This window comes from Bombus pyrosoma, linkage group LG1 (genome assembly GCF_014825855.1).
Source record: "Bombus pyrosoma isolate SC7728 linkage group LG1, ASM1482585v1, whole genome shotgun sequence".
Lineage (NCBI taxonomy): Eukaryota > Metazoa > Arthropoda > Insecta > Hymenoptera > Apidae > Bombus > Bombus pyrosoma.
In genome coordinates, this window is record NC_057770.1 from 5,290,946 (window position 1) to 5,304,458 (window position 13,513).

Genomic DNA, 13,513 nt, shown 5'->3' on the forward strand with positions numbered 1-13,513 from the left:
ATATATATAGATAAATAGAGAACATCTTACCTGCCAAAAGCATAATTTATTTTCCGTACAAGAATAACTAACCAGAAACTTGCCTTCAGGTGAAAACGCTAATGCAGTTACAGATGCAACATGCGCAGGTACTGTTTGACACTTAACATTGCCTCGTAATTCATATAAAGCGAGCTGACCATTGCGACTACCTACTGCTATTCTGCGTGTTGCCGGGCAATGACTTACCTGAAATAAATAGATATTTTATTATCAGCTAAGTATTTAAAAAATTATATAAACAATATTAGCATAACTCAACTTACTTGATTAAATCTACATACTGCTGGAAACACATCATTCAATGGTTTAGTCTTAAGATGACCTGGATCCAAACAATGTAAGATAATATCCATGACCTACAAATATTAATTATTATATTAAATATACAATTATGTTTCAATTTCATAATAATTTGAGTTATTCTCACCTCAACTAAGAGATCGCTCATTTCACTCTGCATTTTATCAATTAATTGTTCAACAATCCTAAGTATTTCTGGTTTTGCCCTAACCAAAACACTTGCACCCATATTTACATTTAATGTTTGCGCATTTTGTTGCAGTGTATTGTATCTAGCTACTTCTCGTGCCATCGTAGTAATAAATGCTGCAGGTCGAGCAGTAGCTATTAAAGTTAAAGCATGTCTTGCTGTACGACAGGTATCAGCTTGAGGTGTAAGCGGAAGGCCATATGTCATATTTGGTACCAATTTATCAGCATCGCAACACATTTCTAGTAATCCCAATAATACCTGTATTGGATACATTGACAAATCTTACTTACGCTTACAAATTATATTAGTTATAAGATTAATTTGTTAATACGATTCTTACTTTCGATACGTCAAGATACGGTTCCCAAACAGTGAAACCTCTACCAATGAGATCAATTGCGGCTCTACGCAATGCCGTATGTAAAGGTAATTTCGGAGAGTGAGGTGCGTGTAACAAGTGCGTGAGTGCCATACTAGTATGCCTGGCAAGATTATTATTTCCTATTCCAAAACCTTCTACAATTGAACTCTTTCGTCTTTGTTCGTTATCTCTTTTCTGATTTGTGGTAGTAACGTCTTGCCCAAATTCTGCACCTATTACCCCTAATAATACAACTGCTGTCGTTTGCTTTCGTTTTAATTCCGCCACGCTCGATGGTTTCCTAGCTACATTTATTTCTGCTAATGTATGCAAAGAAATTAAATACTTATTCCAATACTAAAATTGTATAAGCGAAATTTTATAATTTATTCTTACCTTCTGCCAGTTCCTCCTCTTCATCTTCCTCCTCCGTATGTGATTCAGATGGTGGAATTGGACTACCTGGAGCCGGTGGACTTTGATTTTGCGTTTGTGGTGCAATAGGTTCTTGAGTGCTATACATTGGTAGATATTGTGACCAGCTATCTACAAGTGTTTTCCTTCCTTTTGGACCCATTCTTCCTAATTCAGCAAGTAATAAAGCTTGAGCAGCTTCGCGAATCTAAAATATTATTATTTTGTATAACATTATAAGTTTTATACAATTTTTTATATACATCAGTGCTAACAAACCTCAAGACATTGATGTTGCCATCTGCGAGCCATCATTTCAACTTGAGGCCGTTTAAAAGTCCTAACACCACCTTGTGAAACTATTTTATCGGGTAATAGTACACAGTGTAATGTTGCTAAGAGAGACCAACCTTGCTTAATCTGTGCTTGTTGCGCTGTATAAATTTCTTCATTTTCTTCTTCCGCTTTATTCCAATTAACTGTAGATCTATTACCAGGCCTAAGTATATTAAATAAAGTGTAAATAAGATTCGTATTTAATTTTAATTAGATATTTAAAAGGGTAGAAAAACAAATAATATTAACTATTCACCTATGCATTTTACGATTTCGTTCTTGTTCAGGTACAAAAGTGGCATTGTTCATTGACATTAAAGTATTTGCTAAAGCTACTACTGCTAATAAATGATTGCTGGTTAATGTGGTAGATAACTCCCAATGTGCCCTTGCTGTGAATGCTCTGGTAAGTCTTTCTTGTCTAACTAATTCTGCTGGTAAACGTTGTTCTAATTGAGTTGTAGGTTCGCCAATTGGTTCCAATTGCATTTGCCAAGTTGGTAATAATAATGACATGTAACCTTCGAAAGATAATATTAATTGAATCATGAGAAGTCACATGCATTTAATAAACTAAATCATATTCGCACGTACCTCCTTTTGACAATACTCCAAATGAAACAGGAACCATAGGTCTTAATAAGCCTAACTTTCCTTCGCAAACACGATCTAAATCTGGATCAATACCCCAAGCATGTAATAAACTTAATATAAGCTGAGCAACTTCCATAGTGGCATTTGGTTCACTAAACGCTCCATTTCGTTTTAAATTGTTTTTCGCAATTTCATTATTATTCCAATTATCACCTGTAAAAGAATAAAATTTTGTAAATATAATCGGAAATTTATTAATCCTAAATGTACAAAGAAACACTGAAGAAGTAAAATATAACATAAATCTATAATCTTAAAGATTGTTTGTACATTCCCACATCAACATTTTAGATGTAAAAATATTTAAATGAAGAGAGATATTAAATGTTTGTTTTAAACGTCTTGATCAATTTGGATGTATGAGAAATTTTACAATAATATACAACGACAAAAAGTTTATGAATAAAATCATTAACATATAAAATGTAGCGTGCTATCGTCAGAACATGATAAAATATTAATGAAAATGATGAAATAAATAAAATCACGTTTATAATTTAAGGAGAAAGTAAGCAAATAATTTTTTAAGCAATTTTTCTTACAAATACACAAAGTTTCGTTTAGAACTTTTACTTATCTGATTTTAAATTCTTTACAGTCATACTATGAATTCTGATTTGCCCTATGTAAATAAATACTATAGCGAATTTTAAGTATATTAATTAAAGAAGAAAAATAAGCAAATGATACAATGAGAACAGGAACGTTCGAAGCATAAAATATGATTTACGAAATATAACATCTAACTGTGTGTTTTTTACTTTTAAAAAGTATTTAATTTTCAACTCATTTTTATAAAAATATAACATTATGTATTTACTAAATGATACTACAAATAATTAAATATACTTATGATAAAATCCACAAATGTTTGAATTTTTATCAGTATAAAAATACCACAAACCGGGGAAATTAGTAAAACTTTCAATCATTTGTATTTTGGACATTAAAAAAAATACTATAAATTAATATATTTTATATGGGGGAAAAAAAAAGGAAATGGAAAGCAGATGACAAATCTAAACTAACAACAAAAATCCATGCCACGTAATTCAACAGTAGAAAGTACAATAATTTTGCCATCTTCCTTAAATCATGGCTAACCTTTGCCGTCGAGAGTCGACGGCTTGAGGCCAACGCTTTCCACCTTGGCCTGAATCTTAGTATGTACGTTCTCTGCGCCCTCCTTCATTTTAGCCAATATACCTACAGAAAGAAATTGGCTTTAGATGCTATAAGTGAGTATACTTTTTCAACATGAATTCTTCTAACTACAACAGTTGAAATGTTGAACATACTATGAAATTACCTGTAAGTATTATGCATATGAAATAAATATTCGAAAAGGAAATATATTTGTGTAAATCAATATGCCTAATAGAAAAGAAATACTACCAAGCATTAAGCAAATTAAAGATACAAACAGCTAAAATTCATGATAAAATACCTTCTTTAAATTTTCTTTATTTCTTTAAATTAAGATTGTAAATTTGTGTTCCTTGATGAATTGATATAAAAAATGTCAATTGATTAAGAGTTTCAATGTAAATATTGAAAATTCAAACAAAATAATATATTGTACTTAAAACGAATGTGTTTTAATAGTAGAATTTTGGCTTGAATGTTATATTACATCCAAGAGTATATGTATCTGTCTGCATCGCAAAACATGTGATTAATATTTTAGTATGCATGAAGACTATATATCGTATTATTTGCATTAAACGTAATATGTGAAATAAGGCCAATATTTTTTTATATAAAGATCTTGTTAAATTTTTGCTCTATACAAGTATATAAAAAAATTGCACACAAACTACGATTTACAAAATGAAACTATAACAACACAATACCGTGGCGATCCTTCTCCTTTAAAATTCGTTCAACGTCGCCTGCCTTATCCTTGACGCGACCGAAAAAGTCTATAAAGTGGCATGTTTGTGCAAGTTTTTTTTTTATTAATATAGATATCAATTAAATGCTCGAAGTTAGTATTTATATGTATGAACAAATAAAAATATCTCAGACATGTTTACCTGCAATCTTTTTATGAGCATCTGGACTAGCAGACTGTGTAAGCGCTGCAACTTTTTGATACTCAGAGGCTGAAATAAGACCCTGTGCTTCCAAAGAACCAGGTGACATTGCTCCATATTCATCATTAAGTAATTGTACTATGTAAAAAAGAGAACAAATAAATCTAATTTTTAAGTGTCTTTATGTAAAGTATTAACACTTTATATATATATGTATGTATATATACATTTTTTTTTTTTTTTAATTAAAAAAGATATTACCTATTAATGCTTCTATGTCAAAAAATAAAATATGGCTTTCTGGATCCTTAGGATTACTCCTAAAACCTTGAATCATTAAAGGTGTGCCTTTTGTCTTTATTTGATTTCCATGATCAACTCCTTGTCCACCATGAAGTTGTTGCAATTGATGCAATCCTCTTTGGGTTGCGTGTCTTATAGCAGACAGATTTCTATGTCTCAAGCCTCTAAAGAAACAAAACATGGAAAACATAACGAAAAGAAAGGAAATCTTTTAGAGACTTGGTTCTAAAATTTACTCAGTATCCCAATCATTCATTTTACAAGGTTTCATTTACCTAAAAAAATGTACAGCAGGATTAGCTAAACCTAGTTCACCACCAGTAGCAGATCCACCAGACGCAGCGATTGTATTTTCATCGCAAGCATAGAGCACCTCTTCTGCAATAATACCTGTACAGATTTTTATTAAAATTTTACGAAAATAAATTTTGACGTACTAGACGCTAAATAATATATTAGCTGACAAAAATCATAATAGCGAAAATATGATATTTATAATTTATTATTACATTTAAAAATTTAAAGATATCATTGGGATATTAAAATTGAAAATTTATATGTACCATGCAATACACGATCTAGATGGCCGGTTTCCATTTGCCATACGTACACAGCTCCGTCTGAACATCCAACTATCATAAAGTCATCCAATGGTCTCCATTTTATCGTAACAACTGGGAATAAGTGCCGAGAAGCAAGAACAACACATTTCCTTTCTGCTAATGATAACAGAGTAACGCTATGATCTGATGCAACACTGCAAACACACTTCTGTATTCTAGGCTAAAAAGATAATGAAATTATAATTATGTATAATTTGTGAGACAAAAGACAGATATATAATAAAATATTGTTAGTTAATAATGTACTTATAAAAAAAATTGAACGTACACTACAGTTATCAGGTGGTACCATTAATTGTGTAATTTCACCTGCATGGACGCAGAATCTATGAATGAGTGTACCAGCATAAAGATCCCATAAACATACAGCAAAATCAACAGATCCAGAAACAAGATGTGTCCGATCATAACGTGGTGCTGCTCCATGTGGATACAAAAGGCAGTTCACTCGGCCGGAGTGACCCAACAATACTTGATGAGGAGGCCAATCTATAAACCATCATAATAGAATAAAGAGAAGGAAGTATGATTGAAAGAAATTTATATGAACATCACGATTATTATTATTCAAATTGCCCAGTTGAATGAAAAGAAAAATATTGCTACTTCTGAATTAATAAATTTATTGTACCATCATATTGTTGATGATTGCCATGAAGTAATTGAAGCATGACTGTTTGTGTTGCAGGAACAATGATAATACTGCCGTCTTCACGACCGACAACTAAACGACTTTGTTGCGGTAAATATATACTAGCTGTTAATTTTATGCCATGTCCATCTCCGCTGTCTAATTGATCTAATATTCCAACTGGTGATGGTTTCATTTCCTCCCAAGCAGTTGTAATACTCGTTTTTACTGCTGGTGGTAGTGAAAGTGGAGTTGAACGGTCATTTTGACAAATTTGAGCTAATTGTTGACTCGTTACTTCTGGAACTGTCCAGAGAACAACTCCTCCACTATCACCACGTAATAAATACTTTAACGTTTTACTTTGTTTTTGAACTGTAACTAGTCGCATTGCCGGTGGGCATGATAGAGGCTAAAATGGAAAAAGAATAATTAATTACCTTGAAGTGTATAATTTGTAGGAAATTAAAATTGTTAAACGCCAATTTTAAACTGACCTTGACTCCAGGTTGCGTCAAAGTGCAGTAGAGATAAGGTTGATCATATTCAACACCGGCGGTATGAAAATTTTTGTTGTCTGCAACGCTACTATACAATAAAAAAAAATTGCTTTCTTGGAACAATATTATTTGAAATATTAATTCATAATAGATTTTGATATACTATAATTCATAATAAATTTTGATATAGTATAATAAATTGCAAACTATAGAATTAAGAATGCTTTGCAATCGATAAATAGTAAATGTTATTCATTGTTTAAAATATTGTTATAAATTGTTTTTTATTTATTTATTTTAATAACTTAATTTATATTACTTGATTTATTATGCATACCAATAATTAATAATGTCTTTTATAATTCATTTAAATTAGTATGCTACTTGTATTGGTTACATAATAATATGTTATATGGTAAATGCAGAAATAGAGATCTTTTTTAAATATACGGATAAATTTATTTATATAAATATAACTAAATAATATAGCATTGCTTACTAAAACTACATAAGCTGGCATAGCACTATTATATTTTATTGAAATAGTTGTTTTCATTATTTACCTAACTTGTGATATGAAATATTGATACATGTAAAGCAACTTAGGACACATAAAGATGAAAACGTAAGATGAAATGCAGAGAGATATAATACAGCTGTATAATATTTTGGTTTAATGTAAATTTCTATCATATAATCTATAGATTATAGATTTTGACAAAAGAATAATTAGTTATGAAATATTTGTGCTGGCAATTATGACATAATATAACAAATTATATTTCAATTATAACATATTTGTATAATTTGAAATTACATATTTGTTCTTTATAGTATTTTACGATTATATAGTCATATTACAAAGAACGTTAATCTAAACATAAGGTCAAAACAAACAAAATGTAAGAAAATTCATACAATTTGTTTATTAATTAATTGATTAACTTTTAATCAGTTTTAATTTGACTCTATGATTAAAAAATATCTGTAAATTACTAATAATAAAATAGAAGATGAATATTGTCACTAATATAGTCATTGATTATATTTTTATGGTTTTAAAAGGCACTTTAAATTGTTTTGCATTTACGCATGTAAGAAATTTATAAATATTATACTTCATTCATCATTTTTAATGGGAATAAGAAATAGGAAAGAAGAAAAGTGAACTTGTAGAAGAATGCTATACGTAGCGAAACAAATATGAAGAACATAAATAAATAGACAAAACTTGCAACGAAGAATACAAGAAGAAAGTGTGTAACAGAGATAACGCAGGATTACCTGCTAAGAGCCTTGCCCTTCAACTTGCTAGAAGAACACCAGATCCACCGTAGAATGCAGTAGATGTGTGTTATATGAAAAAGACACATCACCGTAAAAACAAGTTATATCATGAATTGTTTGTAACATATGTAAATTACAAATACATATAGTTACAATATACTTAATTACAGCAAAATTATCTTTTTAATATAACTCTTATTTTAATTATTTTTGGTGTTCTTTTTTTTTCTTTTTTTTTTGCTTTTCGAGAAAACTCAATGAAAACTCTGCTATATTAAAATATAAGTAAACTTTAAAAAAAGATATTCATTCTATCTTTTCATTCTCACATATAAAGAACTCTATAGGCATTTCATGAAATTTTTGAGATACAAATGTATATCTATGTTTAATTATGTCCTTATTAAAGATGAAATATTATTAAGAGAAAGGAATAATAGATATTTTCCAAAGATCAACATTACTACATTTTTACATTTCCTAATTATTTGTAAGAATTATTTTACTTAATCATTAAAATGTTGTCATTAATTTTCATCGTAATATAGAAAATACATAATTTGTATTTCCTATTTGGTGACTGAATATGAATGCTCATGGTAAATGAAGTAAAACAATATAAGGGGAACAAATATTAAATGTGCATTGCCAGCAAGTGCGTCTATAAAATAGCATTTAGTTCCAAAAACTGTAAATTAAAGATTCTAATTAATTGAAAAAAAAAGAAATATGTTTGGTTATAAGATCCGTCTATGCATCTAGCAATAAATGAAGTATATTGAAGAAAAGATTATTAACTGCAAATGACATTGGCATCAAGATAGATAACTACATTTCAACCAATTTATATTACATTCTGGTTTAACTATGCTTGCAATAATACATTTTGTTTCATTAAAATATATTATTTCATGTATTATAAAGTAAAATAATATAATAAAACAAAATATTTTTCCAAAATATTTCTACTTTTACTACATATAGCTTTTACTTATGTACAATTTTTCTTACGTTTCTTAAATTGTAATTGTTGTATTATCGTTTTTGAATTTGTTAGCTATTATATTTGTGTTAGAGTATATAAGTATAAATTAGTATCTAGTGTCATGCTATAAGATTAAGCATCTTTTTTCAATAAATATCTTTTCTTATTAAAACTTGACATGTTAATTCTTATATTAAAGATAATTGGCAATATTAAATTTAGAAGAACTACCTGTCAAGATGTACCAGAACCCTATAAGCAACAAATAAATATTTTATTAAATAAATCTATATTTCAAACTTGTTTTATAATGAATCTTTTGTTTTAGAAATATTTAATGCTTATCATCGTTGATAACTTCTTTGCAACAAGTCCAAAATATGAAATATTAAATATAATAGTAAAAACATAAAATAGGAAGAAAAAAGGGTATTCTACTTAAAAACGTACTTAGCTGGTAGTTTATAGAGATAACCACGACCTTCGTCACTCCACAGAATTACTCTATCTGCAGATAAGAAGTCTCCAGCCATCCAACGTTCGCCACAAGGTGCAGTGATTGAACATAGAAGGGAGAAATCACCGGCATCATATATCTAATATGGATGTGGTATATTAGTAAAAATCAAATTTAAGTAATTTGAGAAACTGTAATAATAAATAAGATATACCTGCCAATGTTTAGAGCATACAATTAATACAGTTCTCTGATTATATGGGCAACAAGTCATTGCAAGTGCATTTAAACATCGTATTTGTTTGCTTTCATGTTCATAAAGAGGCTCACTATTACGATTCTCATGTCCAAGAAGAGTCCACACCTTGACTGTACCAGTCGTCGTTAAGGCCAGCACAACATCATCTTTAAATGAATGGAAGCGCCTGTTGCGCGTTAACTATATCTAAGAAGGTGTCATAGCGTTTTAAGCAAAAGAATTTTTAGTAAGGTTCAATAAAATGACACCTTATAAATGTCATAAACATATGAAAAAATATTAATTTTATACAAAATTATGAAACTTTGTTGTAGTTGTTGATGAATAAATATGCTAAAAGTAGGAAACACAAACTATTTAAAACGGTTAATAATTTCAACCATAAATGATCCAAGCCCCTGTAATATAATGCTATAATTTCATGCAAAATAAAATGTTTCAAATTAAATTAAACAGTTATCTATAAAGAGATTTTGAGTCATGCCAAATAATCCACAGAGCATCTTAAAAATCTAATCAATAATTATTCATTCCCAGATATAGCATAATTACATAAAGACAAAATACATTAGACTATTAGACATTTTGTATTAGTTAATAGGCACTTATTATTAACTTTTGGAAAGCCAGAAAGTCGCTATAGTGGTTTGAACGTTGACAAGAGATTTATACAAGACATACCTCATATATGTACATATACCAGTTTCTAGAACAAATCTATTGACTTATATTTGCTTTGCTGGCCCTCTAAAAGTTTTCAACTTCTAAGATACCGTATATTAAGGGATATAATCTTTAAGATTTATGTATGTGCACTAAAGACAGATATATCTGATGTGCTAGTATTGTAAAAAATAATCTTGATGAATTACAGTACATGCAAAATTACACTTTTTTACATTCTTTACATTCTTTTTCATTCATTATCAATTCTAGGGATATACTTAAAAGACTTTTGTTCTATAAAATTTATCATTGTAGATATAATATTTTATATAGTAAAATAGTTTTCGTACATATCTTTACTAAAAATTCTATAAGAAATATGAAAATAGAACTTTGTTCTAGTAATCAATAAAATTTCATATCATATGGTATTTTATTGTATAATAAAATACCAGCACTAAAATTTTCATACAAGTGCATTCATTGCATTCAAACACTAAACATGTTCTAGAAATTATCAGTTTAAATATATACTTACGATAGATATAGTATACCATAAATGATATGAAAGTGATTAATGTAGATAAATGCAATGTATGCCATAATGATTTTGTGAAAGGAAATGCGAATGAAGGAGAGTAGCATAAAAGAAAGGTATGTTCAAGTATAATGCCTGCTCATTTGATTTTATTATTCTAGAAAATGAGAATCAAAAATCAGAGGAGAAAAAAATATGAAAAAAATGATAGAGCCTTAACTACCAGTGTAAAAACACTGATATGTCTCCGCATTTGTTTCATTAACATGCTGCAACAATGTAATTTTCATTAATTTATAATAATATTTAGATTAACACCGCTAAATAATATAATATAAGATATATTAGATAGTCTGTACTATCAATTTGAATGATTACAAAATACTCTTTACAAAAGAAAAGATATATAAATAGTTAAATGCAAAGTTTTTAATCTACCCAAAGCTTTTTTTATTAATTGCTTGAAAAATTATCAGAAAATTCTAAATCACAAAAAGATAAAAATATCTATGCATATAAATTTTTATCTTTGTCAATTACTTTACTAAAAAAAATATTACAAAATTTATTATATATTCCAATTAAATAGTATAGTGCACAAAGAATATATATTTTCATGGACGACTCTGTTCGATATCTAAAGGAAACACCTGTTGAGCAGAAAGATAGTATATAAAAAATTAATAGGCCAGGAAATACCAAGCATATTGTGCAAATAAATATTGTAATTAATATCTAATCGAAACAATTCACTTATATTATAATGAAATAGTATCTCTTTAGAGCAATAAATTTTTGCACAATACAGATTGGTAGAGAAATCAGAGAAAGATAAGGTTGCAATTTATGGTATAAAGCATAGGTGTGATGGAGTGTAACTAACTTGTATGCACGTAGAACCGACCTTTCCGTTTGGCCGGCCGCAAAACGTGCAAAGCACTGATCCAGTCAGGATTAACACGGGAGCTTAAGGTGAATAAAACTTCCAAACTAAAAGGGTCCATTACTAAAACCTCAGGATAGTATCTAAAATCATAAAATGAATATTCTTTAAATTAGAAATTTGCTAAAGAAATGTATACACTGTTTTAAAGTATAATATAATTATAATATACCCCGAACAAAACAATCTAACATCTTCTCCACCAGCAGAGACATAAGGCAACATCTGTGTATGAACACTGGTGAGCTTAACAGCTTCCCTGCATTTTCCATCAACTAAGTCCCATGTACACATTTCTCCACTTTCACTGCTACTGACAATATAATTTTGTTCCATAATAACACTTGCTCGACTCAGGCACATTATTGGAGCAGTATGACCAACAAGTAAACATCTTGGACTCATCTTGATATATAATTAATAACATAATCATTTAATGCTAATATTAATATTTCTGAAACTTAATTAAAATGTAATTATACATTTACCTTCAATGTTTCAGGGTCTACTTGCCACAAACATATCTGACCATCGTAACATCCTGTTACTAATGTTTTTTGATCTCGAGACAAATAGATACAGGAAACACAATGAGTTGGAGCTATGCGACCCCATAAAACTATGGGTACTACTAAGCTTGTGCCCGCTGTCATTTTAAAAATTCAACCTACAATTTATTACAAACTGGATTAAGTAAAAATTAATACCGAAATATCTACTTAATTAACTTATTATTTTAGCAAACATAGTCATTGTAACATTGAACACAAAGTTGGAATATAACAAATATAATTAATATAAAATTAAATGAGATCTTTAAACAACTTATTTATATTTTGTAAACGTAATTAAAATGAACTCTTGCCTTTTTTGTTATAATTATACATAACATTATGTGTAACAAGTTATTAACATATTTTAATGAAAATAATTCTATAATGATGGTATATCATCTTAATATCCTTTAGAAGTATTCCAAGTTTGATTGAAGATACAAGAAATTTTCATATCTGTAGTAATATTTAAATGCTATAAATGTAAAATATATTACAAACATAGATACAACTATTTAATTTTGAACTTTAAAACTATTACAAATTCTCACAAATTTATATTTAATAATTGTTTTCATTGCATGTTCTGTTTCGGAATAAATTCATCTGCTCATATGTTAAAACAAAATGTGTTATATCTTTATTTAATATAATTATTGTAAACGATATAAAGGAACACAACTTAATTTTTAAATAAGTCATTGTGATTTAAATGCACAGCATATTAATTTTTTCAGTTAGTAAAGGAAAAAGTTGTTGTTTTGATAATATAAAAACACAATATACATAGGCTATGCATAAGTACATGTTTTATTTTGTAAAACTATAAGGATGAAAATTGCTAAATCTACAACATATGCTCGTCTGGCATAGATGATATAAAATAACAGTAATTCAATGAAACAATTCAAAGGAAGTCGTTAAATGACAATGCAATTAAATAATCCCGTAATAAATGAATGACAAAACCTTATTATAAAGTACTCGAAGAATAATCAGTATTATATTAATATTAATAACAAATATTTTCATTGATAGCAAGTGGATTCTTCGTCCATAGCAAAAAGGGTTTGACAAGCATCTACCATAAAGGCCATCGTTATAACGCGATACATTAAGTCCTCGAAGAAAACCTATTAAAAGCAATTAGAGGCGTCTGCTATATCACGTTCACGAGATGTCACTGACAATTTGTAAGGTTCTAATTTTATCGCGTTTATATGCAATTATTTTAACAAATCAACATGTATTCTATGTAAAAAAACATAGATATATTTACCGAAAATACTGAATATTAATGACAACGGCTCCAAACGTCGTAACTGGCGATATATGCCAAAAATCGTACAACCCTTACTGTACTCTCACGACCGTGGCCATCTTGATGTTGGAAATAGTCAGACGAATAACGCATAGAATCAGCTGTTCCAC

General features: G+C 28.8%; 1 protein-coding gene across 19 annotated transcripts in view; it reads right to left on the minus strand.

Annotated features, from left to right (window-relative positions):
- Positions 1–13,496, minus strand: part of LOC122569572 (WD repeat-containing protein 7) — a 19,892-nt gene extending 6,396 nt beyond the window's left edge. For 5 of the 19 annotated variants that reach the window (XR_006317519.1, XR_006317518.1, XR_006317517.1 and 2 more), the window contains exons 1-25: positions 13,362–13,496; positions 12,017–12,195; positions 11,701–11,933; positions 11,469–11,611; positions 9,337–9,527; positions 9,116–9,261; positions 8,897–8,917; positions 7,678–7,704; positions 6,391–6,481; positions 5,894–6,305; positions 5,531–5,751; positions 5,203–5,422; positions 4,915–5,029; positions 4,598–4,803; positions 4,337–4,474; positions 4,154–4,222; positions 3,405–3,506; positions 2,241–2,453; positions 1,903–2,167; positions 1,590–1,809; positions 1,293–1,518; positions 876–1,216; positions 470–793; positions 306–398; positions 31–228 (exon numbers count right to left, since the gene is read on the minus strand). Coding sequence is in view for 16 of the 19 variants with exons in the window: in XM_043730808.1 (XP_043586743.1) it covers positions 31–228; positions 306–398; positions 470–793; positions 876–1,216; positions 1,293–1,518; positions 1,590–1,809; positions 1,903–2,167; positions 2,241–2,453; positions 3,405–3,506; positions 4,154–4,222; positions 4,337–4,474; positions 4,598–4,803; positions 4,915–5,029; positions 5,203–5,422; positions 5,531–5,751; positions 5,894–6,305; positions 6,391–6,481; positions 7,678–7,704; positions 8,897–8,917; positions 9,116–9,261; positions 9,337–9,527; positions 11,469–11,611; positions 11,701–11,933; positions 12,017–12,181 (4,380 nt within the window). In the remaining 3 variants the exon portion in view is untranslated. The remainder of the gene's footprint in view (positions 1–30; positions 229–305; positions 399–469; positions 794–875; positions 1,217–1,292; positions 1,519–1,589; positions 1,810–1,902; positions 2,168–2,240; positions 2,454–3,404; positions 3,507–4,153; positions 4,223–4,336; positions 4,475–4,597; positions 4,804–4,914; positions 5,030–5,202; positions 5,423–5,530; positions 5,752–5,893; positions 6,306–6,390; positions 6,482–7,677; positions 7,705–8,896; positions 8,918–9,115; positions 9,262–9,336; positions 9,528–11,468; positions 11,612–11,700; positions 11,934–12,016; positions 12,196–13,361) is intronic. The other 14 variants (XM_043730836.1, XM_043730845.1, XM_043730854.1 and 11 more) reach the window with 14 other exon arrangements.
- Between the last annotated feature and the right edge of the window lie 17 nt (positions 13,497–13,513).